The 27,513-nt window shown below is 38.4% G+C and overlaps 1 protein-coding gene across 5 annotated transcripts in view; it reads right to left on the reverse strand.

Moving 5' to 3' along the window:
• tafa5a (TAFA chemokine like family member 5a) overlaps window positions 1–27,513 on the reverse strand; it is a 268,874-nt gene that overhangs the window by 49,659 nt on the left and 191,702 nt on the right. For all 5 annotated transcript variants that reach the window (XR_005234450.1, XR_005234453.1, XR_005234454.1 and 2 more), the window contains one exon: window positions 13,372–13,521. Coding sequence is in view for 1 of the 5 variants with exons in the window: in XM_017436227.3 (XP_017291716.1) it covers window positions 13,372–13,521 (150 nt within the window). In the remaining 4 variants the exon portion in view is untranslated. The remainder of the gene's footprint in view (window positions 1–13,371; window positions 13,522–27,513) is intronic.

A 27,513-nucleotide genomic window follows, 5' to 3' on the forward strand; every position in this document is an offset into this window, starting at 1 on the left:
ATGTTATTAGTTTAAAAAAAAAAATACTATAGCACATAAGAATCCTGGAAAAAAGCAGCCCAGTTGCCACACCAAATTCTGGAAACATTCATGCATATATTCTACTTTTCTACATAATCACTAATTCCTAATATCTGAGCATTGTATAAAAGAGTTCCACTTAAAAACAAAATAAACTTTTCCTAAACCTAACCAAGCAGATTTGGTGCTTGAATGTAACCAAACAGAAAGCAAGAGCAAAGGTAAAAACAGCTGCAGTTATAAAAGGAAAACTAAATGATATTAGCTGGCTAAAGACCCCCTAATTAGCAAGATGCTGGTAGCAGACTAATAATTCTGAATTAGACCATCAAGCGTCTTTTTGTATAAGAGAAGCGTGAATCTTATCAGCAAATGATCAAAAACGTGTATGGCCATAAACTCAACCAATTACAAGGTTTAAATTTAAGAAGCATGGTTTGAAGGAAATTTTCTAAATTTATTTGTTGTTTTCGTGTCTTCCTCACAGAATCCTTGGTGCACCCGTCCAGCTCAGTGCATCCAACTGCACCGCAATTACAGGTGGGGTTTGAAACGGCACACAGCAGCAAAACGCATACATTATTAAATGAACTCGTGTTCAGATGAAATTGCTAAGCCAGCCAATAAAAGGTAAATTACCAAAGACAAAACGTGGTGGCGGGGAAGAGAGAGAGAGAGGGGTCTGCCTGAAATTGCATTGCATTAATGAACATCATCATTTCTGAAAATGGAGAGGAAACATGGAGTTGCACCTATCAGCACAAGACAGAGCGAGGATACGTGAGAGCGAGATGGAACACAACATTGACTACCTAATTATGCATTTTATCATTTCAGTCACAATAGAGTGCCTCCCATCTTTAGCTGCCCAGTGTGCTTGTGCAGCTGTTCCTCCGACGCTTTAATGAGAAAGATAAAGAATAATCACAGCCGTGTTATATTTACATCCACTGACCACCAAATTGCTTCCTGCTGCAGCATACGCACACATGCACACTTCTCCAATCACGCCTCGCCCATATCGTCACCATCCTCTCGTATCTGAACCAACTACACGGGGGGAAAAAAAAGCATAATGGCAATTTATTTTGTCCTGTTTTTGTCCATCATTAAAGCTCATGTGTGCTGAAAATGAGCCAAAATGAGCTTAATGGGATCACATGAGGCTGTGGGTAATTGCTTTCACTCAGTTGTTGCTTGTGTTTGGACACTATAAAGACTGGCTCCAATGACCTCTCCTTTTCCCGCTTCTATTGACTTTCCCCTCACGTCTTTGGCAGTCAAAGAGAGCTCAGAGCCTCGGGTCCCCACAGAGCTGGAATATCATGTTTCTGGTCCCTCACATTGTGCCCAAATGCATCCAACCATCCATACAATCAACTGGCACCACAACCATCCTGATTCCCTTTGAGAAAAGCGTGAAAAGTATCAGTAATCACATAAGTGGGAGCATGAGAGTGGAGATGTGCTCTGCAGGGCTCTGACACCCATCATATGGAATCAGCACCTCGTCAGTAATGGAGGTTAAAAAGGGAGAGGCTCTATCTCTCCCGGTGCCAGATGGGCTTGTGTATGTTGGATCGGGAGCTGGGAGGGAGTGAGCGAGCGAACATTTGCAGCCCCTTCTTGGCAGCCGCCGTCGTCGTCAACGGCAGAAATCAAACGGCGTGCAGGACTCGCGACTTGATTGGCCCACCTCATCTAAGCTTCCATCAAGAGCTGGCAGAGAAAGCCGCTTTCCAGTCCAGAACGTTTGCATGTTTCACCGAGTTTGTCGCTCATTGACATTTTGACAAATGCAGAAAATTACTCTAAAGAAATCTGCCTTTACATATGATGTCTCGATGTTTGCCAGAAGGGGAAAGATTTTTACATCTGTGCGAAGCGTTAAGTGGTTGAAGCACTTTCTTGAGTCCTTAGTGATGTCTGAAAGACTCAGAATGTAAATGTGATTTCATTTGGTTTCCTGAGGGGATTTTCAGAAAAAAAAGTAAGAGAGAACTTAGCACCAAAGCCCCAAACATTCCGATATACGTCAAGGTTTTTCTTGCTGCTTCGCCAAACAATTTTGCTAATCTTGTAGGTTTCCAACACTATTCAGCTAATAAAAACATCATAGTTCAAAGTGTTGCCTGGAGTAAACTGCACTGCACAGCTTGCCTTGAGCAACTCTTAATTATTTATTCTCAGTGTTCTCAATGATAGAAATAAATAAAATTAAACTTCTGCAGACTAAATCAATACATTTGTGGGGAAAATACCGCAGCTTCTTTCAGTCTTTTCGTGTTGTAGTCCCACTTCAACCATTCTAGAAGGGGTTAATGAGAAATCTATTATTCCCAAAATAGTAGATTTTTAAAATGACATTTGTTTACTTTTTGGAAAATTAAGTTTTGACCAGTCATTTTTTTTGTGCCCACTGAATGCACTGACAGCTCTTAATGAGTGACTTGGTCAAAGAAAAAGAAGAAGGAAAAAAAAACTTAAAAAGATATAAATCCAGATTAGCATTCCGGTTCCTGTCAATGTACGTTACGTAATGCGTCAGGATTTTTGAACTATAAATAGTTGTTTTTTAATTTTATTTTTGGGCTAAAACACTAAAAATTAGATTTATTTCCCTCCTTTTTTATGTCATTAGATTTAAATGATCAAAGACTCTTTCCTGTTTCTTTTAGTACATTTTGTGTAAATATTTTCAGAGGTATACAACAAATGTTCATTTACAGAAATTGCCTTTGAGATAAAAATGCTCACGGTGAAACAATGTGGCAGTGACTACTAAATGAATTTTGATGTATTTATATTTGTCTAAGGGTTTTATTTTGTTTTACTATGTATGGTATTTCAAATACTGTCCTACATTAGGTATATATTATTGTAGAGCTGAGACTTCTAATCTTAAAGCTGCAGTTTTGTTTGCATACAACAGTGCAGCAATCAGTGTTAGTACTCTTAAGAGAATTATCACATAGAATGTTTTCATTCAGACGGATGATTTATCCATTACTCAGTCACAATGTCTCAGCAGTAGTTATGTCTACAGGCTCACTTGACACTCTCCTCTTGCTGTAATTTGTGGCCCGGGCCCCGCGAGGGTCCATCGAAGCAGTAATTCTTCATTAATTGTTCTCCGCCCGTAGCCCCCGCGAACAGACACAGCCCCTCGGATGTGCGTTCGCGGCGGGAGAACTTTTCTCTTCCAATTAGGCCAGCGAGGTTGAGACAGTGAGAGTGCGGACCGTCAACCGCGACGGTGCCCGTGAGCAGACCTGTGGGAGCCGCCGAGGACAGGCGGCAGGCATTTAGGAAGGGCCGGATGGCTGCGTCCGTGTCCTCGCCACCCTCTGCCGCCGAAAGGAGGGTGGGAGCAGAGATGAAGATGTAAAGAGAAAGAAGTGAAGAGTTGCAGAAAATGAGGGTCAAAGGGGAGAAGCTGCCTTTTTTGGATGTTTTCACACATGCTGATTTATGTCATCTGCGTGCCTCTGACAGTTGGCTCGCCTGCAGAGTTTGCTTCTGTTCGGGGGGCAGTAGGTGGCAGGAGTGGACATCAGGATAATTGGAGCCGCAGAGGCCCGGTGCTTCCTCACTGTAAATCTCTGCCCTTATACTGTCTGAGCACATTACAATACATCCAACATCATATTCACCCACATGAACTGCCCACTTTATCTATTGATATGAAAGTTTTCCATTACATTTAATTGGGTATTTATTGGCCTTGACCCCACCTTTCACTTTCTACATTTATCTTGTATATTATATGTATACATGAGGACCATAAGGGACCTTGTAAAAGATGAGGTGGGAGGCACTGAAAGAGGAAGCAGAGGCATGTTGGCTCCTGCAGATTTATAAGGCAGAGATGTCCGGATGAGTCTGACGGGTTCACGAAGGGATCGGCGCTCTGGCCTCGCTAAGAATCCTGCTTCATTGAGAGCTTTGCTACGCATCTGACATCAGACGGAGCACACGAAGGCAATCCACTGAGCCAACATCCCTCTTCATGAACACTTACCACTGAACTGACCTTCAGATGAGCAATGTGGCTTCAAATCAGCAGGAAAGTGAACAAGAAATATACGTAAAGTGTTCTTTTTTGTCTACAGTAAATCCAGGATAGAAACACTGAGTCCCTGTTGCTAGGGTAACCACGGATTTTTGCAAAATAAAAGCAGATCGTTATCAGAGCAGGAAAAATTATCTTACTGTTCTAAAATTTTTAGGGTAAATGCAGCCACAGATATGAATCAAACACTTCAGGACAACTTTAGAGCCCCCTTTTTTTCCGTTCTTCTCTGCATCGACTATAATAAAACACGGAGGGCAACGTGCACAACAATAGACCATCCATAACCTCTGACGTTATCAGCATCTCAGGTGCTTGAACACCTGGGTGCACTTCATTACATTGTGCCTGCAAATTTATGAATTCGGTGGATGTTCAATGGGTTCTGGACAGACGGGATCCGGGGGTAATGCAGCTTCATTAACGGAACGGAACCGCTCGCCTGAAAGCGCCGTGGCATCTGTGTTAGCTATATCATTAGGGATACTAAATCTTTACAGTTAGTAGGTGCATGCTGAATTTTTCCTGTTCAGACAGACAATCATCTAGAGGAATATTTCTCATGTTTAATTAACATTCTCCATTTAGACGATTATATATAAAAAAGTGGCATTTTGTTTTGTAAAAAGGGATTGTGGCCATAAGAGTTGGTGATGTAACAGATAAATATTTGTGTTTATTGTTTACTAATGGAATTTGATCTTCTAATATATTTAAATGTTTTGTTATGAAGTACAAAAATAATTCTTTGAGTTCATTATTTTTCAAGCCTTCTGCCTCAAATAAGGTTTTTGCAGGAGAGGGTTAAAACTTTATATACCTACTGAGCAATTAATGCTATTTTAATGTAAAGTTCAGTCAAAGGTCTCAATTAGACCTGAATCTCTGCAGGTAAATTTACACCACATTTATTACTTGTAACTTTTTAAAAATAACAAACAGGTTAAAATATGCAAAACAAAAAAAAACAAAAACAAAAAAACAAAACCTAACCTTTTAGCCCTCTCCCAACCAAAAAACTGTCAGTCTACAAATGGTAGTTCGTACTTATTGGACATTAATTGGCAACACTGTCATGCACCTAGTAAATGCATAAACATACATAAATGTACATTTTGGAAAGGTCTATTTTATCTTTATATATTAAAAAAGAAATAAAAGGGAAATCTTGTGGTATGACAGCATGATTTTCACTTATCTTAAATATTGCTTAATACAGGTAATATGTGTATTTAATTTCCCTCTACTTCTCAGTTGCCTGTACTATGGTCATAAGATCAACACCATAATTAACAATCTGAATTCTTTGGTTTAGTTGACAGCTAAAAAAAAAAGAAAGAGCGGGTCAGTGAGTATTAAGATACATTTATAGAGTTAGGTTTTTTTGCAGAAGGGAAACAAAATGTATTTTTATTTTAGAGAAACTTCTAATCTTACAGGCTGTGAGCTGAGAATAAAATGCTTTTGGCACTTCGTGAACGTCAACGTCAAAGAGTTGAACTTGTATTTGTTTAGTTGCACCATAATTAATTTGCAGCAAATTATCTGAGTAAAACGTTGAAGATCTTGGGTTTAATCCCTCATGTCAAGTGTTCATTTATTCCTGCCAAACTCTTTAATGTAGACATCTATTCAACATCTAAATCTTGTTTCAGACCTCTACTGAAGTTTTGCTTTTAGAGAAAAAAGGGGAAGAAAAAAAAATCAAACACTTTAGGACTTCAGCATGTCTAATTATGGAGGAACTCAGTATTTTAAAAAAATGCATTCAAAGATAATGATGTTAATACCAGAGCTTTCCAAAGTGTAGTTTAGAGTTAAATCATCCTACTGACATTTATCATGATATGAAACGACATGTTCCCGCCTTTTTTTTTTTTTTTTACAAATGAAGTAAGCAGAACGCAGTTTATGGCAGCTGAAATGTTGTATTTTTACGTTTAAGCCCGGCCTACTCCCTCATACACAGTCGTGGTTTCACATGACCTTTCTTGGAAGCATGAAGGAACTAATTACAGCTAAACGTGTCAGAAATGGGAATGTTTGAGCATACAAAAGTAAAGTAAGAACTACAAGAGTCAACACCTGAAAAAAAATATCAGTATATTTTTTTTTCCTTTTTATAAATATGGGCGAAATCCTGTCTGTTTACATGGAGGGGCAGAACCTGAAACTTATACTGGGACCAGCAGTTTTGATGAGTTTGGAGGGTCAATATCTGTGACTTTCTGCTCAGATTGTTGGGATGTGGAGCAGAGTGTCTCTCCTGCTGTGGAAGACTCTGGGTGGGGTTCATGCATCCACTAAGGAGGTGCTGTAACAAAATAACCGTTCCTCCCTGCACATATTAGAGGTTTCCATTTTAGCGGTTGATAAATTTATCGTACGAGTCTGTGAGTCATCATTAAATGAAAATAAAAAGGGCAATTTTTTAAAGAAAGTGTGAAAAATGGATTTGCCTCATTGAGGAATTCAGCAGGGAAGAGGCCACAAAGCAACATAATGCAAGGTTAATAGATGGGAAACGCACAGTAACAGAGCACGACACTTTGCATTATTTTTATGCTAATGTGCACCTCTCGTCAGCTTTTTCACCCTACGGGGAAAACACGAGCGCTCTTTGTATTAAATTTTTGCTTGTTGTACTGGAAAAAACCACAAGTTCAGTGTTTGTGTGCGAGTGTGCAGAAAGAGGCTGTTTTGATACCAGTCCCCCTGGATGGAGAGCTGTGCAGTAATTTCCAGAAATTTACGCTACACCAACATGAAAAATAAATAAATAAGTAAAAATAAAATAAAATTTTATGAAAAACATTGCTTATCTGGCATGTCTTCTCCCTTGCTGTTAAAAGGTGATTTAACATCTGAAGCTAGTTGCTTAAATAATGTTCGACAGGAGTACGGCAAAATAAATAATTTTTTCCTTAATATATGACTTTCCTAAAAACTGATGTCACTTTTATTCAAGCAGAAACAACAGCAAAAGATAAAACTCAATAAAGCAGCCCATCTAACACTTTTACGTATCAATGCTCACCATTGGACATAAACAAAAACTTAAATAAAAGATATTTTTGATTCAGAATCATATTCTGTATTCTCTAATCTGCAGTGTGCAATAATGACATTTTTGCTTGAAATGTATTTTCTCATCTCACTATTTAACCCAGGTCCCAAATAAAATATATGATACATTTCATAAAAGTAATATTTCTTGTGACCATGCAGATCAATGACCTCATGCAATCTGTTAGTGCTCAAAGTCTGTGCTAGGGACAACTCTCAGCTACTACCACACCAAACTTTAACCTAATATTTGTAGAAATAACTAACCTATAGCCTTTTTGTATTAGCGGTGGCCATCTTGAATTAGGTTGATTCCAAAAAGTAAACATCTAAAGATTAATTTGGGAGTTTCATTAAAGTTCAATCAGTGGTTCAAGAAATATTTTGCTAACAGAAAGACAAAACACACAGGCTTTCACTACAGCAAGCAATAATAATGCTATTAAAAATGTTCATAGTTTAAGTTTTATAACAGCACTGTGAAGAAAGGAATAGATACATTTTTTAAAAAAACTTTCATTTAAATATATGCAAATAAAATTTGGGGGGCATTTGTCTTTTTTTCTACAACTGAAATGAAACAGGAGGCATTCTGGAAAAATATTAAGAGTTACCAAAAACAACAAGCTGCTGTGTTTTAAAGTGGATTCAGACCTGATTTATATGGAACACATATTCTCTCTGTATGTACTACAAAACTGAAAACAGAGTTCAAAATTCTAACTGTAACAAATATCATCCCAAGAAATTTATGAGATGTGTAAAAAATTATCTTTTTGGTTTTCTGGTCTAAGTTATGATTAAACATTTTAGCCGATAGCAACAAAGTGAATAAGAGAAGATGGTTGCAACAAAAAAAAAAAAAAAGAGAATTTGAGAATTTGGTGTCCTGGGTGTGACTGGTGTATAAAAAGCCTGGTGTGATAAGTGTCCCGCTCCAGTTAGGAGGCTGCAGCTTGTAAACCAGCACACCCAAGGAGAAACATCTCACCTCAGGCTGCGGTCCCCATCTGCCTGCCCTCTCCCCCTGTGACAAGGCCATAGCCCATGGCCATCAGTCTTAAGTGTGTGTGCGTGTGTGAGTCTATGTTTAACAGAAACAAAAAAAAAGCCCAAAACAGAGAAAACCAAGAGTAGAGTGACCTTACAAGTCCGCAGCCAATTCCCCCTGGAAAATGTCTTGATAGCTACCAGCATGCTAATCAGCCGTAGCACGGTCTGTATCAGTAACAGATCATCACCTTCTCAAGTACTCAAATATAATATTCTTTCCTAAAATTAAATCAGACACCTAATGCCATACGATTGGTGCTGTAGCATTGTTAGTACCAACAGTTTAGGTCTTGTCCCCATTGTTGTCACTGATAATATTGTACAGCACTAAAGGAGAACTAGATAAAAAATGATCATTACTAGTAAAACTCCATAATCTAAATAGTCAAAAAGTGAGAAAAATAGTCTAAAATGTATGGAAGTCATCAAAAACATTTGCTTTTATTTTGCCATACAGAATTTTGTTATATATATATATATATATATATATATATATATACAAAATTATATATACATACATTTTAGACTATTTTAGACACTTTTTGACTATTTAGATTATGCAGTTTTACTAGTAATGATCATTTTTATCTAGTTCTCCTTTAGTGCTGTACAATATTATTAGTGACAACAATGGGGACAAGACCTAAACTGTTGGTATTACATATATAAAACACCTAAGGACACATCTAGGTAAATTTAAAAATCCTTTTGTTTTCATCAATTTTAGCATTTAAACAAAAGGAGACCAAATAAGCAAAAACCTTTTACAAAAACAAATTAAAAGATAATTCCAAGCTGAGCCTGAAATGCCTTTTTTCTGTCTCAATGTGATTTGTGTAACAACCAGAAACAAACCCGGTAACAGATTCTGCCCTGCTGCCTTTTCTGTTTTCCGACTCGCCACTCGCGCAGGTTACAAAGATCGGGATGTGCACGACAGGCCGAAACATCACCACCTCCCCGACGGTTGCTGTGACATCCGTTTGATCGAGGGGCAAGTATAAGCCAGGTGTTACACCCCTGCGCCAACAAAGGAGGTAGTCACAGAGCCAAGCTGGCAAGTAGGTGTGGAATGGAGGGCAGTGCTCCAATCTAACAAACAGAGATGATGTCAATTGCTGGTTCTGCAATGCTGGCTTTATTTAAGCACACATCACCTGACTTGGCTATCTTGATTGGTGAATATAAACAACCAGGTGCCATAAAGAGGGTTTCATCTTAAAAGCCATCTTACAAAACCATTTCATGATAAAGTCTATATACACCTAAGTGGATAAAAGCAACAAGCAAAAACAAAGAATTCCCTGATTAACCACCTCCATCACATCCACCTGGAACAAGCTCCTTGAAGTATTTGTAGTCTGTTCTTTGTGTGTCTGACACTTCAGCAGCTGACACAAGTAGGCAACTCTGTTCCACTGTAATGCGTCTCTTGGTCTCATCCTGAGATCAGATCTCCAAAAGGCAATGAGCACAGATGTAAAAAGGCTCAAGAGCATAAAACAGTGCGAGAAGTACAAGAAGATGTACTTATCCCACACCAGGCTGCAATACAGGCCTCAAATGGGTAGAGCCAAGGCATACAGTGAAGAGGAAAATGGACCAAAAGGGCCATTGGGGTAAAAGTCTGTAACAGTGAGAGTGCAAAGCGACGAGCAAAAACTAGAAATAAGAAAGGGAGTAAAATGTATGAGAAGAAAGAGACAGCAGTTCTTCTGTTTTTTTTTTCTAATCTAGTCCCCTTATCGTGTTGACAACTTATCTTCCATTTTCCCGTCCTCAAAGCAATAAACACACACAAAGCAAGTGGAAGGTGGGAAACGCACAACAACAAAGAATGACTCCTCAGCACTCCCTCTGTTTTCATTATCAGGTGCGGTGTGAGACGGTTGATGGAGCTGCGGATTATCCGGCGCGCTCTGGATGACCGATGCGAACAGCATCTGAAGCATGAAGGACACCGATCATGTCAGCCAAGGCAAAGGCACATTACAACTGAGAGCAGACCTCAAGGACTCCAGTAGATTAAAACTGATTGAAATTCCATTTGTGGCATTTGATGTTTTCTCTCTCTCTCTCCCTCCCTCCTCTGTCAGGTCCCTTCTCCTCTCTGTTTAAAAGTCTTCACACTGAGAGAAGTCTGCCCCTGAATAAACAAATAAGATTGCATTTGTGGAGGCAAGCGTCTGAGCATTGCACAGCAATAATATCAAGCTGTGGGGTTTTGTAATATGAACAGCAACAAAAGGTGTGTGTTTGTGTGCCCCGTTCTTGATGGAAAGCTGTGTGACAGAGATGATGGCAACTGAAATGGATACCTCTGTGTTCCTGCAAGGCTCAAAACTTAAGGCAGACACATGAATGCACACTTCAGGTAATATACTCATAGTTGTGTTCTATGGATCACAATACTGACGAATTGTATATTTAATATTATAATATGTAAAGAGTTGTTTTGTAATTTGCTCCATAATAATGTTGAATGGATTGTACAACAATGTGGGGTACAGTACACTGATTGAAAGGAGGTGCTGCCTTTAAGGCTTTTCTATTAAGCCAAGTCTTTACGTGATTAACTGAGTGCTGAATAAATTTACTGTGATTTCTCTTAATGCTTCCCCACTACGCCCACAGTACTGTGCATAAGTCTCAAGTCGTCCATCATTTCTCTGCATTTTCCTTCCAAGCATGTGGACTTTCTGCAAGCCTTTCACGTGGTCTTGTTCAATGTTTCTTAAGACTTTCTAAGAGTTTTTTCCCCAGCATTTGGATTTTTTTAACTTATTTTCAGTTCTTGTAACTGACCATTTTTTTACAAGAATGTGTTTCGTCACTTAAGCCACTTTCTTCTGAGTCATTTGGCCCCAAAAGACTCTAAAACCCAAAGGATGAACCAATGTTGTGTTGACGCAGAAACAACTTTAAGAACTAATTTTAAATTGGAAAATCAAAACATAAAAACACAATTCATGCCTATTTCTTTAGCTAAATATGTAAAAACATATCAAAACAACAGAGTTTGATATAAAATAGCATTTTATCACCAACAATGGGATCCTTAAAGAGCTATTAGGTGGAAACTTAGAGCATGATCATCTGAAGGATGATGCATTTTTATTCAATCAGGAAACAGCTTACACAACGACACAAGGCCTACAACGAGCCAATGACCTGACAGCCAACTGATCTGCCTTCATCATGAATATGCATCCTCCCTGAATGTCAGAATTTGCAGAAATTAGTTTGCTTCCTTTTATTGTAAAAGATCTTTAGAGATTATGGAGGGACTAAACAGTAGCTCAGAGAATCAGCTAAATTACACAGCCAATATAAATGCTACCGGCAGAAATGCTGCATCAGCTTTATTCAGCCTTTAAGATGAAGAACGTTCAAGCTTTCCTGATGAGCTGTAAAACAGATGGACAAAGCCTCACATCTCAAAGATGAAGCCAATTTAAAATGCCTTAAATCTGCATTCTGTGCAATGAACAGCAGGGGGGGATAACTATGGAGGCAAAAAGAAGCTCGTTTTTACAAAAGAGCCGCAACTTCATGCAGTTTTTACAGTGAATTTATTGGCCTCAGTCTTAATTTATTTTATCATGATCTTCAGTGTTGTTTACTTTGTTATTTAAGATCTATTTTACAGTGAAACAAATCCTAAAACAGGCAATGTTTTAGTCAAATCATCTGACGGTTTAAACCAAGATGATTTTTACATACAGTACCATTAAAAACATATCCAAGGACGACCTTGCACAAAAACAACTAGTCACTTCAGTGTGGTCTACTAATTTACCCTCACTGTACAGTGGTGTGAAACTGGTCCAATCAGTCCAGCAGAGCAATGAGGACACAGTTCTTCAAATCAGAGATCTGACTGTGAAGGCACAGTTGAATAACAGGCAAAACGAGACATCCAGAGTTCCAGTTCACTGCTGGTGGAGATCGGTAATAGAGCCATTTATTCTCCATTCACCTGAGCACACGACACTCCCCCCCTCCACAGGTGGAGGCCACATCACGAGAGAGCGACAGCCCGTCTCCGGAGCACTTCGCTAAAATACAGAAGATGATGTATAAAAATGGGAGCATGCTGTCATCACAGTATTTTTACCTTTTATGAGAGTGAAACAGGTAGCAAGACAAAACCAAAAATGAACCATTGGCTTTTTTTTATTTATGTATCCAAGGACAACAATCATTTATGGTTGCTATGATTAACTTCTCACTGTGTGATGGAGAGGATTTCATTCTTTGGGTTACTTTAGGGTCAAGAAAATGAAGTTATGTAAAAGAGTGGATTTACTAATTTGAGCATTTCTGAAACACAGCCAAGAAACAAAAATTGCTACCTTTATTTGACCAACTCATTTATACAGCAAAATTAAATCAGATGCAACTGCAGCCTGAATTTCTGAGTTTTGTTACTGATGTCTTAGTTTATCATAAAATGTCAGAAGACAAAGACAAGTGTCCGTCACACTTCTACGATCCCCAGTGACAACGTCAGATCACTTCATTTTTATACACTTTTGTCAAAAATCAAAAGGTTTAGATTTACATCAACAGCTAATAGCCTCAAACAACCTTTCACTTCAACAAAAAAAGCCTAAATGATTAACTTGTCATCAAATAACTGATTTTATAATTAAGTGAAATTAATAACGCAAGTGAGAATAAGGATAACAACACTACAACTCTCCCAAAACAGACACTATGACAGTAATGGTGTCACTATCCCAGGAAATATAAGCCCATCTGTTGGTGTGGGATTTAAAAACTCCCCTGCAGCAGCTTTTGAAAATGACTCAACTGTAAATAGATTTGGTGCAGGTCTTACTAACATAAAAACAGCCTTGTGATCCATTTTGCTTCGCACTGAAGGTTTATCCAGAGAAAACCATCACTAAAAACAGCCCGGCTTTCCAGTAGCTGCCTGTTTACGCAGCTGCGGATTCATTTTACATGGAATTTTCTGAAAGTGCTTCAAAGCCAACACATCCAGTGCAGCAGCCGAGCCCGCCTCAGGAATAACATGTTCATGTCTGAGTCATTTTCAGTGAACTGAAGCTGTTCGCTGGAGTCAGCTACTCAAACACTAAGTGGCCCCTTAAACAAAGCAAGCAGAGCCAGAATCTATCCCCTCCACCCCTTACCGTCCACACAGGCGGGTCTGGCTCTTGTAGTTCCGGCGATCTGGCCCTTCTTACAGGCGCAGCGGGCCGTCTGCCTGGCGATGGTCCGTCGTGGTTGGCTGCTGTCCCTGTCCAACGTCACAATCTCACATGTCCCGGCTGCCAGCTGGCCTGGAAATGACATTGCACCACAGGATGCGAGGTCAGTAAGACGCAATCATAAACAGGGCAGAATAAATGAGTCTGTTTACTCTGTTAAAGCTGGATTCCGAAACGGAGAGCCCAGTTTGCAGAAAACCTTTGCAGCTCAATCAACAGGACTCAATGTTAACATCAACTTTACAAAACAGCAGTTCTCACTGTGTTTCTGCATGGAGTTAAACTAAAAAAATAAACATTTAAGTGTATAGAATGGTGTACAGGTGTGTTTCATTGATTATGAATTCAGCATTTCAGATACAGGTTTATCTTAGTCTTAATGAGTTAACCACTTTTCAAAAATGTGACCCAACCACTTCTGTTTATGGGATTTTAACCCCTTTAGATTTACTGCTTCTCTGTGTGATGTAAATATCTATTCACAAGTCAGTTCTTTCTGTAATAACCATGTGTAGCCTAGATATTTTTTTTAATTTTTATTAACGGTGCCATGTGTGATAATTAAACTCCCAATTAAAAAGGTGGTGCCAAACACACAACAGATACAATAACCAAAAACAAGTCAAAGCACAAGCAGAGCACAAAAAAAAAAAAAAAATGTGTGAGGAAATTGTCCACATTGACCACACTATGATAATTTATCACTCTGGGACCACAAACACTAAAAGTAGGGATACAGATCTATTTTTTAGATTCATCACAATGTGGACATGGACAATCAAATGTTCGCTAATAACGTCATGTTGAGGAACATGCTGGTCAGGATGGGAGATTATAACAAAATAAAGATTCAACCCAATCTGCTGGCCTCCTTAGATACTAACCAGCTTTTTATACTGTATGTGAAGGTTTCTGTGCCCTGAGACGACTTTTGTTGTGAATTGATGCTTTATAAATAAACTGAACTGCGTGTAAAAGATAGAAAGAAGTGCCAGACAGTTTACGACGTGCACAAAACAGAGACACAAGATGACCGAGCGGGATAAACAACCAGCACCCTGTGCACTGAGAGAGAAAAAAGGACGAGGACAGAAACCACAGGATACGCAAAACCAAACTAAAATATGTTTGGAAACACAACAAACACGTAAAACCATATTAAACGTTTCCTGCCGGAGGAGGAAGATAAACAGCTGCTGGTAGCTGCTACTGCTAACCAGAAGACCAGCGAACGAGGTGAAGGGAATTACAAAATCCAAAGGATTTGCGTTGGCAGTCAGTCATCCAGAACCAAGGCTTTCATGCAGCTGTTTGTTGTAAACTGTTCAGATTATGCTGGAGTCCACAAACATTTTTGGTATGAGAACTGCTGGGACGGAATTTTTGTCCCACATTATTAAATTATTCATTTTATTCATGTTTTCCTGTTTGTAGGTTCTTCAGTGGATTGTAACTAGCTCAGCAGACTTTGACCTATTTTAACTGTTCACAGCTAAACGTTCGTCTCGTTCAGGATTTTGTCTTGTGACTTCGTTTTAGCTCACACTTTGTGTTTTTCTCACTAAAAACTTTGTGCTTTAAGCTAATGTTTTGTCATTTTTGCCTTCCGCTACTCTTTTGCTGGTCTTAGCTTTCAGCTTCTGTTTTTGTAATTCAAACTTTTAGTCTTGTTTAGCTAATTTTAGCTTTTGCTCTGATCATTTTAACTTTAAAAACTCAGTTTTGGCTTCTTCAACACATTTCAGCGAAGTCATTCAGCTCTTAGTATTCAAACTGCATTTTCAGAGGAAATAAAGCTTTACGAGTTTGATGTTCATTTTGTTGGATGTACTTTCCACTCAAACCTGTGAAGTGAGAGGTCTCGGACTTCTCATTATTTTTGAATAAAGCTAACCCTACGTTATTCAAAATAAGCTGAAGTCCACAAGCATAATTTTGTATGAAAGCTGGGATTTTAATAAAGCAAACACTTTTTTATTAAAGGATTATACTGCCTGCAATACTTTGCTTTATTAATAAAAGATATTGAAAGTAAATATATTCTAGGTCACTACAAATACTTTGCTTTAAAAGTATCAAGTAGTCACACGGGGGAGGTGAATGGAGGGGGGATGCATCAAGATCTTTTTTTCTTCCTCTTTTCCCTTAAATACCAAACTGCTGCGCTCGCAGTCAGCAAACAGAAAGAGCTGCATGTGGGGAGACTTAAAGACAATCGTAAAGGAATTAGTGTCCAATTCCAGCCTTCTAAACACTCACCACAAGCTATTTCCCATAAAGGGCCACATGCAATCAGCACACCTCTTCCAAAGTAATGCAGCCATTAGCCATGAAAGAAACACATGAATACTGATGGAGTTTGTAATTGCTGCCAAGCCCCACCGTCTTACTTCCATGTATTCAATCAGGTGACCTTTGGCCCCGTAGCTGGGCCCTTGCTGCTCGCAAATTAACCTTTTGTCTGTGTGTGAAGGCCCGAGGGTGCCATCCTAGGGAGGCTTATCAGGATCTAATTGTGATTGGCAAGAGGATGGAAGTTGTGATTAAATGTGGACTCGAGTCCCGAACACTTGGGTGGCTGGCTTAATGAACTGAGCTGTGAGGGGTCACCCTCGGGGTAATGGGGATCTATCAGGATTCATCCACAGAGAGGCACCTGTGGGGACCGCAGACACAAGCTGAGGAGCAGCCCCAATCAAATATTCAGCTTTTTAAATGGTTTACACAGAGAGATTCTATCAAACCTTTGTGGGAAAAACAAATTCCAGTCGGTCATTTGAGATTAAAATTTTCAAAAATGTCAAATATTCCAGCACATGTCCACAAATGCAGCCTTTCTGTTCTTTCGTGTTCAAACTTGACCTAAAAGTCTAAAATTATCAACATATCTCATAACCCACCGGTCAAATTTGATAAAACCTGAAGAAAGTAATCATTAAATTTACATCTACAAGTGATTCAACCCAATTTAAAATGGCTGCCACAACAAATTCACCTTCAAAAACAGAAAAATAACAATAATTCAGTTGATTTTACAGATATTGACCTAAAATCTTGTGTGGTAGTAGCTGACAGTGATCTTCTCAGCTCCAATGGATTATACTAAATCTTTGCTCAATGTTTTGCCAATAACTACTGTCTGTTAACAAAATATCTCATGAACCACAGGACAGACTTTATTGAAACTTTCAGAAAATAATCATTCAATGTATGTCTACAACTGATTAACGTTTGGAGTCAACCCGATTCAAGATGGCTACTACATCCAACTGACCTTAAACAACTCAAAAATGGCTATAACTCAGTCAGTTTTACATATATTGAACTAAAATTTGATTTTGTGATTGCTGAGATTCATCTCCAAAACATATTTTTAAATGCTAACATGTCGTGTGAGATCTTGCTATTTTGAGGGAGATTGTGCATTGTGTTTGACTAAACTGGGTTTAACTGTCGTTTCTCAACACAAGATGATCTTAGTTTAAAATTCTAGCAGGCAGTGGGTGATACCTCTTCCTCAGAGGAATGCTGAAGAACTTTTACTTAGAAGATAATTGACCAGTTTCAACCTTGAGTGTAGTTTGAGTGCAGCTGGTTATCTACTGTACAGATTATATAAACAGGTCCATTTCCTTCCCCTTCATGTATAAATCCTCCGTACTCTCAGGGTGATGCTGGATAACGTGTCTCTGTGCGTACGACCCAACCCCACGCTGCTCCTTCCCTTCTCGCTCTGGACCCCTTCCATTGCGACAAAGTTGACAGACTGTTCGGATGTCTTATGTAATCTCACAGATCGCTGCGGCGCCGACGCACTACGTGTGAAGTCAACAAGCTCAAAGACTTTGGCTGATTAGACGTCGCAATTCTCAGTTGTTCTTCTATCTTGTGTTGTTGGAGCTCATTAGCGGACTTGGTTTCATCAAACACTGGCCTCGTTTTTACTTCTGCATTCATTTCTTCTGCATGTTTGTTATCTTCATTATGGCTGACCGCTTTTTAAAGACTATAAATAATCTGGTAATTCTACACCTGGTATGGAAATATAAAATAACTGTTCACAGAGCTGTGTCATGAAATGGTGGATAGTAGCAGAAAAAACGATCCAAATGCAGTAACACAGGACCAGATAAGTGATTACTCACTAGAACTGAGGAGCTGTGGACTCCAGGCAAAAAAACACAAAGTCCATTGATTTAAAAAAAAAAAAAAAAAAATCCTTCATAAATAAAAGATATTACTTGAGTCAGACCATACAAGATGAGGCTTACAGTAAGACAGAGACAGGAAGCTGCTGAGACACAGCTGGAAACAATGAAGCCAATCAAGGCCAGAACAGCAGAGGAGGTGAAACAAGAATAAACAAAGACTTTCAAAATAAAACAGGAAATAATGCCTAAAAAAAACTAGCATGAAGCAGGAGCTTAAAATCCAAAACCAACCCAATAAACATTAATTTCAGAAATTAAAAAAAGTGATAAAACAAAGAATTTAAGTTTTAAAGCAATCAAAATAGCACCTGACTCTGACTTAGAGTAATAAATTGCCTCAAATTTGAATCCTTGCTGCTTTCCTGTTAAATGTTCCCTTAAAGTATTTATGAAAATATAGGTTAGTTCATAAAATAATAAACATAAATAAAAAAAGGAAACACAGAAAAACAGTGCACGTCCATAATATTGTAGGATTCTAGAAATTGATGTAACATTTTTTAATCGAAAGTATCTTGTGGTGAACTAAAAAAATTTCAATATGTCATTTGGAAAATGTTTAAAGTTTTATGAATATTGACAAATTTAAACAAAAATGCAACAAAGCGTTTCAGTTCAACAGAACCCCCTGTGTTTTAGTAAAGTGCTGAAAAATCTGCCTGCAGGACCTAAATTATTTATAAACAACTCAATTTAATTATTACAGTAAATATGGTCTAATATTGTCAGCTTATCAGTGTCTTATTTAACTCGGTGACAAACACAATGAAGATGCTTCAGTTTGTTGACAGACAGCTGCAGCTTTCAGCTTCTTTAAGATGAAGTTAACAAACTTTAACTGAGATAAATTCTAGTTTTTGAAACATTTCACTTGAATGGCTGTAGGTTGTTTTTAAGCAGATTATCTGCACATACAGCTGTTAAGTCACACTTCACTTCTTCGGTCTCTGTCTTAGATTAATGTCTTACCTGTTGCAGATTGCTCTTTAAATGACTTCAGTTTGGAGAAACAGAGTTGAAGTCAGACTGGATGAAAGAGTTTAAGACTAGCCCAATTACAGCCAAGACTAAATGAAATTGCTGCCTTCTTAAAACAACTCAAACCTCCAAAACTTTACTGCATTTCTATTAAACGATATTGTGTAAACTTTTACACTGCTGTCAGTTCTGCATTACATGGTTATTCCAGCAGATAAAATTATGATTCTCTAGCAGGAAGTGATCCAGACTTCACCGTGAATGCTATAGCTAACTCGGGTAACAGAAGCTAGGTCACTATTTGCAAATACCCATATCATTTTACGTAATTTTATGTAATTATCTGTGTAATGCAAATCTGATGGTGTTTAAATGTTTAACAAAACAGCATTTGTTGGACCTGGTGTTAAATTTTGGAGATGGGGATTGTTTTAAACAGGCAACAATACAGTTTGGTCCTGTGATGGACGGGTGACATTGGAAGGTATACAATATTTGAGAAATAAATGAAATAACAGTCCAAAAGGGAGTGCATACACCCTATATATTTGCAACATTCCCCAATGTTGAAGTGTAAGAGGAAACTTTTTGACTAACTAGGTTTAGTCCCCCAATATTATGAGAACTTACTTTCCTCCTTTCAAATACAAATTGCTTAAAGCATCCCCATGGCTCAGCCTCCAGAGCACAGTGCCAACACAGCAAACTAAAGAGGGGGAAAAAAAAAACACTAAAGCATATTCATCTTTTTGATAGCCCTGCGTGGAATTATTACTGTGCAGCAGACTCCACTCAGATAAGGCTTTTTCAAAACAACTTGACAGCAAACCAGATCAAGCACAACTTCTGTCTCAACACAAATTTCTGTTCTAAATTAAAATCGAGTGGCGTTGGTCATTAACAACTTCTGCACACGCAACGATGCAGGATGTCGCCCAATTTCTTCACAGTTATCTCGCGAATAATTTGGACGGCGAAGAAAGGAAGCGGTAATCCTGTTTTCTGGAAAGGCTTCACCAATCGTGGGAAAAAGTCTACAACTGGCAGCGGTCCTCCAACTCCGCCGAAGCTTGTGTGAGCGCCGCTGATTTATCATCACTCTTATCGTCTTCTGTCACTGAGCAGTTGTCAGCTTGGCCAGCCAAATGGCTGATTAAAATGTATGTGTGGCCACCCTGGAGTGAAATGAAAGCTCCGACTGAGGCAGAAGATAGATTCGTGTGGCAGAGCGTATGGCCTCATACCACGTAATGTTACTGCCATCCTCCAGTGCATTCTTTACCAGTCCTCGAAGCTTTGCGATGGTTCTGACATACGCGGCATTCTGACAAATGTCCAGCGTAGTACCAAAGCAGGAAGATGTGACGTATTTTCTTCTTTTTTAAAGTATTTTCCTGTGATACGCAGGAGCAAGAATTTTTCAATTCATTTTAAAATTAAAGGCTTATTATTCCATGAAAAAAATGCACATCACAAAGGTGAAAAGAGTACTAAAATAACATATGTAAAAGTACAGTTACTCTGTTGAAATTTTACTGAAGTACAAGTAAAGTTACTTGTATAAAAATCTACTCATTAAAAATTTACTTTGAGTAAAAGTTACTTTTCTTTTTTAAAGCAGGATGAAACTCTTGAGGTGCATAAAGGACCTCTTAGATTAAATAAAAACTTCATTTGATAGGCAACTACCATATAAAAATGTCCACAAATTATATTTTAAAACACTTAGAAAGAATAAATTTCAGATTTCAGTGAAGACCATCCCACAGTGCTCAGCTTGTTCAATAACAAGACACGTTGAACAAACCCGGTGATAAATAAAAAGCTTTTCTTTGCTGCTTGAGATCCAAATGTAACAGCAGCTGCTTCGTAGCATCTCAGGCCGCTGAATCTAATGCTTAGACATTTATAAAGTGTGTGATTTAGGCTTGGGTGGAGAGGTAAGTATGGTTTTATTTGCACTTTGAAAATCTACAGGAGCCAGAGTCATGCTGGGACTTCACGCTGAGCTACACAAGGAGCGGCAATTTCCCAAGTATCTCTGAGTGTCCTTTTAAATCAGGCGCAAACGTGCGATCCGACATGAAATTTACTTAAGAGCATCCTAACCGGGACGGTTTTTAATTAGTCCTTATTTTACAGTAATGCTGTTGGCAGCCGGAGTAGGAAAGATGCACGAAAATAAGCGCAGGATGTTTGCAACAGCACGCTTCCAAATCTCTAAAATAAATTGATTTTACTTTAATGAGATTTATTTACTTACTGTCAACACTAACAATGGATACATAACTATTAGGTTATAAACAAGATGCAAACGTGGGAAGAGAAACTACGAGTGCCAGCATTTGGGTTTTAGGGATAAAAGAAAATGGACTCATCAGTTCCTAAAATTAACAGTTTCGAACAAAATTAAAAATGTTGTTCAACGGTAAAGTTGGATTCTGGAGTAACAAAATGACAAATGAACAGCATCAAGTAACATGCTGAGGTTTGGTGACAGTTCTGACATTGCAGCATAGACTAAAACAGATTACAAGCAAATTTGCAGAAATTAAAAAAAAAGGAACAGATCCTGTAAACTGGATCTTATGACAATCCTTAGATACTTCATGCAGCGGTCACCGATATTAAGCTATATTTTGTTAGCTGTAATATGCATCTGTACACTTTTTAATTACCAATTATTATTAAAACGTATGTCTTCCTTACACTGCTTTAGGCTAACTATGAGGGTTTTTAACTAGACCACCAAAGCATAAAACTTATGCCAAATTGTGCCTTTCAATAAAAAATATTCCTGTTAAATCAAATCAAGCTCATAGTGTCCATAGAGAGCATGATTTTTAAAAAAGAAGTCAGCCTTATTAAACCACTTTTTAATGTTTTTTTTTGCCTTCTGACAATAAACATAGAAAAATATGTAAACAAGAAGAGCTTTTCCTTTAAGAACTGGAACATATAAGAGACAATATGTGGATACACGGGAGAGAAAAAACCAAAACATGATGGTATAGATATGCGAATTATCATATTATAATATCTACAAACATTACCAACTTTTTTTTCCAGAAGAATTTGAATCTAAAAATAAGAATGATGAAAGATGACTGTTTATTTTCTGAGAGTGCAATATTAGTTCGGACATTTCAAACGGTGAACTATGAACACGGATCACAGTATTTCAGCTTAATTCTGTGTGAAGTGAACTTTGACCTGGCTGAACTTGATGACTCAGACATCTTTAGACCCCAGCATTCTCAGACGCAGAGCTGCGGATCTGCTGTGTAAGGTGTGGGACCTTAAAAGCTGGAACACAAGAAGCTGATTCGTGTAATAAGCAGATAATGTTATGGAGTCTCGGAAGGATTTAAATGATTTGTGTACTTGTGAATGGCTGTGAGGCAAAAAGAATAATAGAACTATGGCACACAGACATGCTATTTTTTAAGCATTAAAATGATGCATATAATGGTTAAAGCCTTCCTGACAAAAAGCATCACATGTTCCTCATTTAACCCAGAAACGCAGCATGGCAGCTTGGCAGAGACTGAAATGGGCATCACATCTGTTCTGCTGGAGAGCACGGAGTATGTATGTGTGTATTTGTACACGCCAGAGTAAAATACCATATCACTCCAGCATGCTACAGCTGTTCAGAATGAGAGAAGAGAGTCAGACGCCAAGACTGCCAGTCAGAAATCCCATTTTGGATCTGAACGCTGCCATTACTAGAACCTTGATGTCATTCCTCTACCCCGAGGCATCGCAGGCTAGTTTTTAAATGAATCCTTTTAACATGCTTAATCAGAAGCTGGAAGAGCCGACTGAACAGCATGGTTCAACAGAAAGGGGAGTGAAGCAGACTAAATCACAGCTTTAGGTAAAAGAGAGCAGGTCGATGATATGAGGGCCTGAGCACTTGACAGAAGAGGAGCAGAAACAACGTAGGCAGGCACTTACAGTGGACTTCAGTTTATTTGTAGTCTGCACCTTAATGATCACTAAAAGCAGTCGGATAAAAGGAACATCATGTCCTTGATGTTTCAAAGTGTAGCAAATGAACAGTGTGACAGTCACAGCACAGCAACGTGATGGAAACATTGGAAAAGAATTACGATTAGGTGTACATGAGTCAGCGTCGTCAGGGGGCGACAGGAGGGCTTTCCGGACATGGTTGGTGCTGCTATACTGTACTTTTTTGGAGGAAGAATAATAAACCTGATGAGAACTGCTTTTTTAAAAAAAAAAGTAGAGATAAAGACAATCTTATGTTACAATTTTAAGTTAAATACATGGTTAGACCCAAAGGTTTCCCTTCAAACTTTCAAAGTTTATGCTTTAGAAACTACAGAGTTAAGTTTAGGAAAAAATGACTAAAATATGTAATATATAAACTTATGTTATGTTTCCTCACAATTTTTACTGTATTAGTAATTCTCCGTCATTCTGAGGGCTTAGAGACTTAAGAGAAAAAATATCTAGAAAAATTATCTCTGCATTAAAAAAAATAAAACAAATTAGATTTATGCACAGAAAAACTAAATCTTTTTGGCTCCTTTTTCAGTATTTAGTAGAATTTACCTAATAATACAAATATATTACTTTGATTTTGAAACTCAAAACAGAAATTTACTTCATGTTTTTTTATTTCCACAAATTAAAAACATGTATTTGTAGCTGAAGGGCTGCAGATAACAACATTCTGTAACATTAGACTGCCATTAAAATGAACTGAACTCCCTTTTTACTTCTTCACTGACAACAGACATTCACAACAACGAAAAAAAAAAAAAAAACTCATCACAATGCTAAGTCGTAAATTATGAATATCCCTAGCAAAACCTCCATGAGTCAGAAAGTTCTGGAGACTATTCTTATTGGGAGCAGTGTCTCATCGTGATGAGGGAAAGACAGAAGAGAGGTCTGCTCCATCTATTCTGGGTAAACCGAGCCTGTACGAGTGCTTTGGCTGTTATGTGGAAAAGTGATTTGATTTTTCTTTGCTGCAATTTTCCCTAAAATGCTTTGGCAAGCAGCAGTCCCACTGAAGCAGCAACGCACACAAACACAGAGGAACACACATGCATAAAGGAGAACAAGCTTAAGTGCAGCATATAAATGTCAAATATAACCACATGACAGACTCCAGCCTCCTGCCTTTGTCTCCCACTGTCCATCTGCACACAAACACACAACAGTTCACTGAACTCTGCAAAGCGTTTAAACTTTGGAGAATCTTTGACCCCTGCTCCTTTCAGTTGGATCATTTCTGCTCTTTGCCTTCCAGGAGTCCAAGTCAATAAGGCAGGAGGATTAAAAAGAGGCTGATTCATTTATATTTATTATGAAGTTGAAAAAAATCAGATAAGAGAACCTAAGAGATTTCGGATGATGGAAGAGGTTAACTGTCATAATTTCTCCACCTGTTAGGGTTTGCAGAAAAGGCATGTGAGGCACATGAGGTCTGAGAGCTTATTGGCGATTATATCGGAGCATGCAGTGCAGGAGCTAAATGTTATTAAAAAAAAAAAACAAGAACATTCTGCCCCATTTTCCTACTTTAAGTCTACTATACAAATACACTTTAAAGGCATTCTTGTTACTAAGCATTAAATAAAAAAAAAAACATTAAAAAAAAAAAGACGATACGAAAGGTCTCTACAAACTACAATGAAAAAAGTTTTGTTTGTGAAAAGAAAGGCTTTATTTGCGAATCTGAAACCTTTTTTCGAGAATCTTAAAGCTTTGGTTCCTCAACCAAAGGTTTTATGTACTTCTTCAGTTTTGAGTTTCGTGAGCAGATAAAAGATGTAAGATGTGTCACGATTGGTCAGTCTGTAAAGCCTGGCCACACCAGTCATCTGGGTTAAAACCTGCTCCTTTTCAAAGATGTTTCCAGAATTTTTGCTTTTAATTTCAGTTTTTCTAAATTAAACTTTTCAACAACAAAAAAAAAAAATTCAGAAATGAAATCAAAATTTGTGCATAACTATGATTGCATATTAAACAAAATTAACTATAAACTACTACCTTTTTCTCTTAAAACATATTGACATTCAGAATGAGACAACTGAGCACCCACAAAATGTCCACCAGAATGGAAACATATATAAATAATGCATGCTTGAAGGAATAAACAGAATTTTCAGATTTAATGAATAAATCCCCAATAAAAATGACTTGTTTTCAATTTCAAACTAAAAAGAAAAAAACCTTTGAAGATTCCTGAACTGTTGCTTTGAGAGTTTACAATGTTTGATTATTTAAATGCCAAAGAATTAGACTTTAAAATCCCACTATTATGTGGCAGAGGAGCATTTAAGATAAATGGTCCACTGTATTGATTTGTGATTAAAAGAAATCCACTCAGCTACCGAGGTTTATAAAAAAGATAGTAAGATCGTTCTTCCTGCTGTGACCTTGTATAAAACACATAAAGACTAGTCTTTTCCCACAAGACGCCATGTTTTCCATAGATTAGTATTTCAGAATAACGAGTGCTGCTTAATAACAGGGTGTTTGTGTGAAACAATGACCGATCATCAATTAAACCAGCGGGAGAAAAGCGAAACCAGAGTAATCCTTGGTAAAAGACACAAAAAAAAAAGATTACAGGTGCACACGCTTAAACCAGAACTGCTTCACTGCTGCAATTAAGCACATTTTTCTCTCCCCTGAGGATACATCACAACGAGCAACGATGATAAGGTGAAGTTTCTTAAATTTTGCTGTGATTCTGCAGACTAAAGACCTCTGGGTAAACTAGAAGGAGCACATTGTTTCTCTGGTTCCAGGCCCCTGGGAGACAGAAGCAAGGTCTGTCAGATTGTGTTAAACCCCAACTGGGGCCCAGTGGGCTTAAATGTTTTTAATAATCAAGCACCTGTAAGTGTGTTCGGCATGTGAGGTTAGGTTAGAACAAACATGGAGGTGTTGGGGAACAGGATGTCGATGGTTTTGAATTAGCTTCTTTTAATTGGACTTTATTTTTTCATTTCACGTGTTCTGTTTATTTTATTTATCTCTGGTGCCTTTTTTCAATGATCAACAGGCACAAGGAAACAATCCATTATGAATCTTCAGTACCCTAACATGCATGTTTTTGGACTGTGGGAGTAATCCGGGGTACCTGAGGAAAATCCACACACGCACAAAGAAAAAATCCAAACTCCACGCTTTAACACCCTTCCTGCTGTAAGGCAACCATCCACCGTGCTCTCCAGTACTTATCCATTTGATACAAAAAACAACTTTACATTTTTTAAGGTTAAAGTATTTCCAAAAATGAATAAAATAAACCTCATTTCCTTTTTTTTTCATTTTAAAAGGAAGATATTTGCTCAAACCTTTGAACTGTTTACTCAATATTGTATGGATTTTGTGGACTTTGTAAAGAATTTTAAAAAACCTGAGCACCACCAGCCCTCGGTTCACTGTCAACAGCCCACAAAGACTGAAGGATCCATGTTTGGGGATCAGGGTGTTAAAGACGCTTTGAGGCTTCACTAGGCTGTGACTGTTGATGACGAAATGCAAACAGCATTCCCGAGGGAGTTTCCAAACTGTTAAAATCATTCTCTATTTTCTCGCATTAGTAGCGAGGCCTCGCTCTCGTGTCGCAGGAATTTAGAACCCGTTCAAAAATTGTTTTCTCAAAATAGTCACATGGTGATCACAGGTGTTTGGAACCCATCTGGAACTGTTCTTAATTCACTTTCAGACAGCGTGAGAAACATGAAACTACGTCATTTAAAGGAATGTTGCAATTTGTTCCAAGTTGCGAATGCAAACACATCACAAGTACCAATTCAGTGTAAGTTCAAACATCTATTTATGTTCTGGCAATTGCGTCCCTGAACTTGACAACAATAGTAGCCTGGTGAGATACAGGCTTAAGGTTGTATCTCTGAGCTGCAACAGCTAGGGACTAGTTGGAAAACAGCATTTGTGATGGAGTCTAAGAAAATGTCTTGGGATGCTCCCAGGGGTTCACAATTTCCTTGCTTGAGTCACAGAGGCTTGTAGTCTTGTCACTTAAATTTATAACATGTTCTCAATTCATTCGGTTTTGTTGCGGGCATTTCCAAGAGCAAAAAAGCTCCATTTCAACACCGACACGGGAGCTCTCCTCTGACATAAATTATGTCCAGCTCTAAGAACCATGCTGATTATAAATAATATCAATCTGGAGGTGCCTGCAAAGGTGTGTGCAAAGCAGGACGACGTGGGTCCAATGTGGGGGAAGTGGGCAGTAAAATATTGTGCCCCGCTTAGAATACAGATTTGCAAGCTATGCACACAAAAATAAGCTGTGATTTTCAAAAAATGTGTCCACAAGGCTCACCAGTTGGATGCAAACACTCAACATGTATTCAAACTGCATCAGAAATTTTGCCCATTTTATTGCAATTTTGAGTCTCCAACAGTCACAGCCCAGTGAGATATTCCCTTTCAGCTTGAACTCTCCAGCCAAAGGATACAAACCTTACAAGAATACCACAAAAACTGAGATTGATTAGTTTGAGCAACTTTCTATTTGTCACCTTTTACTTAAAAGAGCCCCTCACAATCTGCTCAAGTAACAAAGTTAAGATTAAAGTCACTCAAACAGCATCTGATGAAAGCACGATACTTCAGCATTACCAGTAATCTAATATGGACAGAATCTGATCTGGCGGCAGCACAAATGAGTGGCCTGTTCGCTGTGTACGGGTGTGTGAGGGTGCATAGCTCCTTTCACTGCAGCTCCATCAGCATGCAGGCGGAGGTGTGGGGCCGAGCGCTGACTGAATACAGAGGCTGCAGGCCCCAGCTCTGCCTTTAATCCCCCCCCTCGCTCATTTAACTCGGCCTCTACGCTGCGGCGCTGCCGAGG

The sequence above is a fragment of the Kryptolebias marmoratus genome, linkage group LG18, assembly GCF_001649575.2.
Source record: "Kryptolebias marmoratus isolate JLee-2015 linkage group LG18, ASM164957v2, whole genome shotgun sequence".
In the NCBI taxonomy this organism is placed as follows: domain Eukaryota; kingdom Metazoa; phylum Chordata; class Actinopteri; order Cyprinodontiformes; family Rivulidae; genus Kryptolebias; species Kryptolebias marmoratus.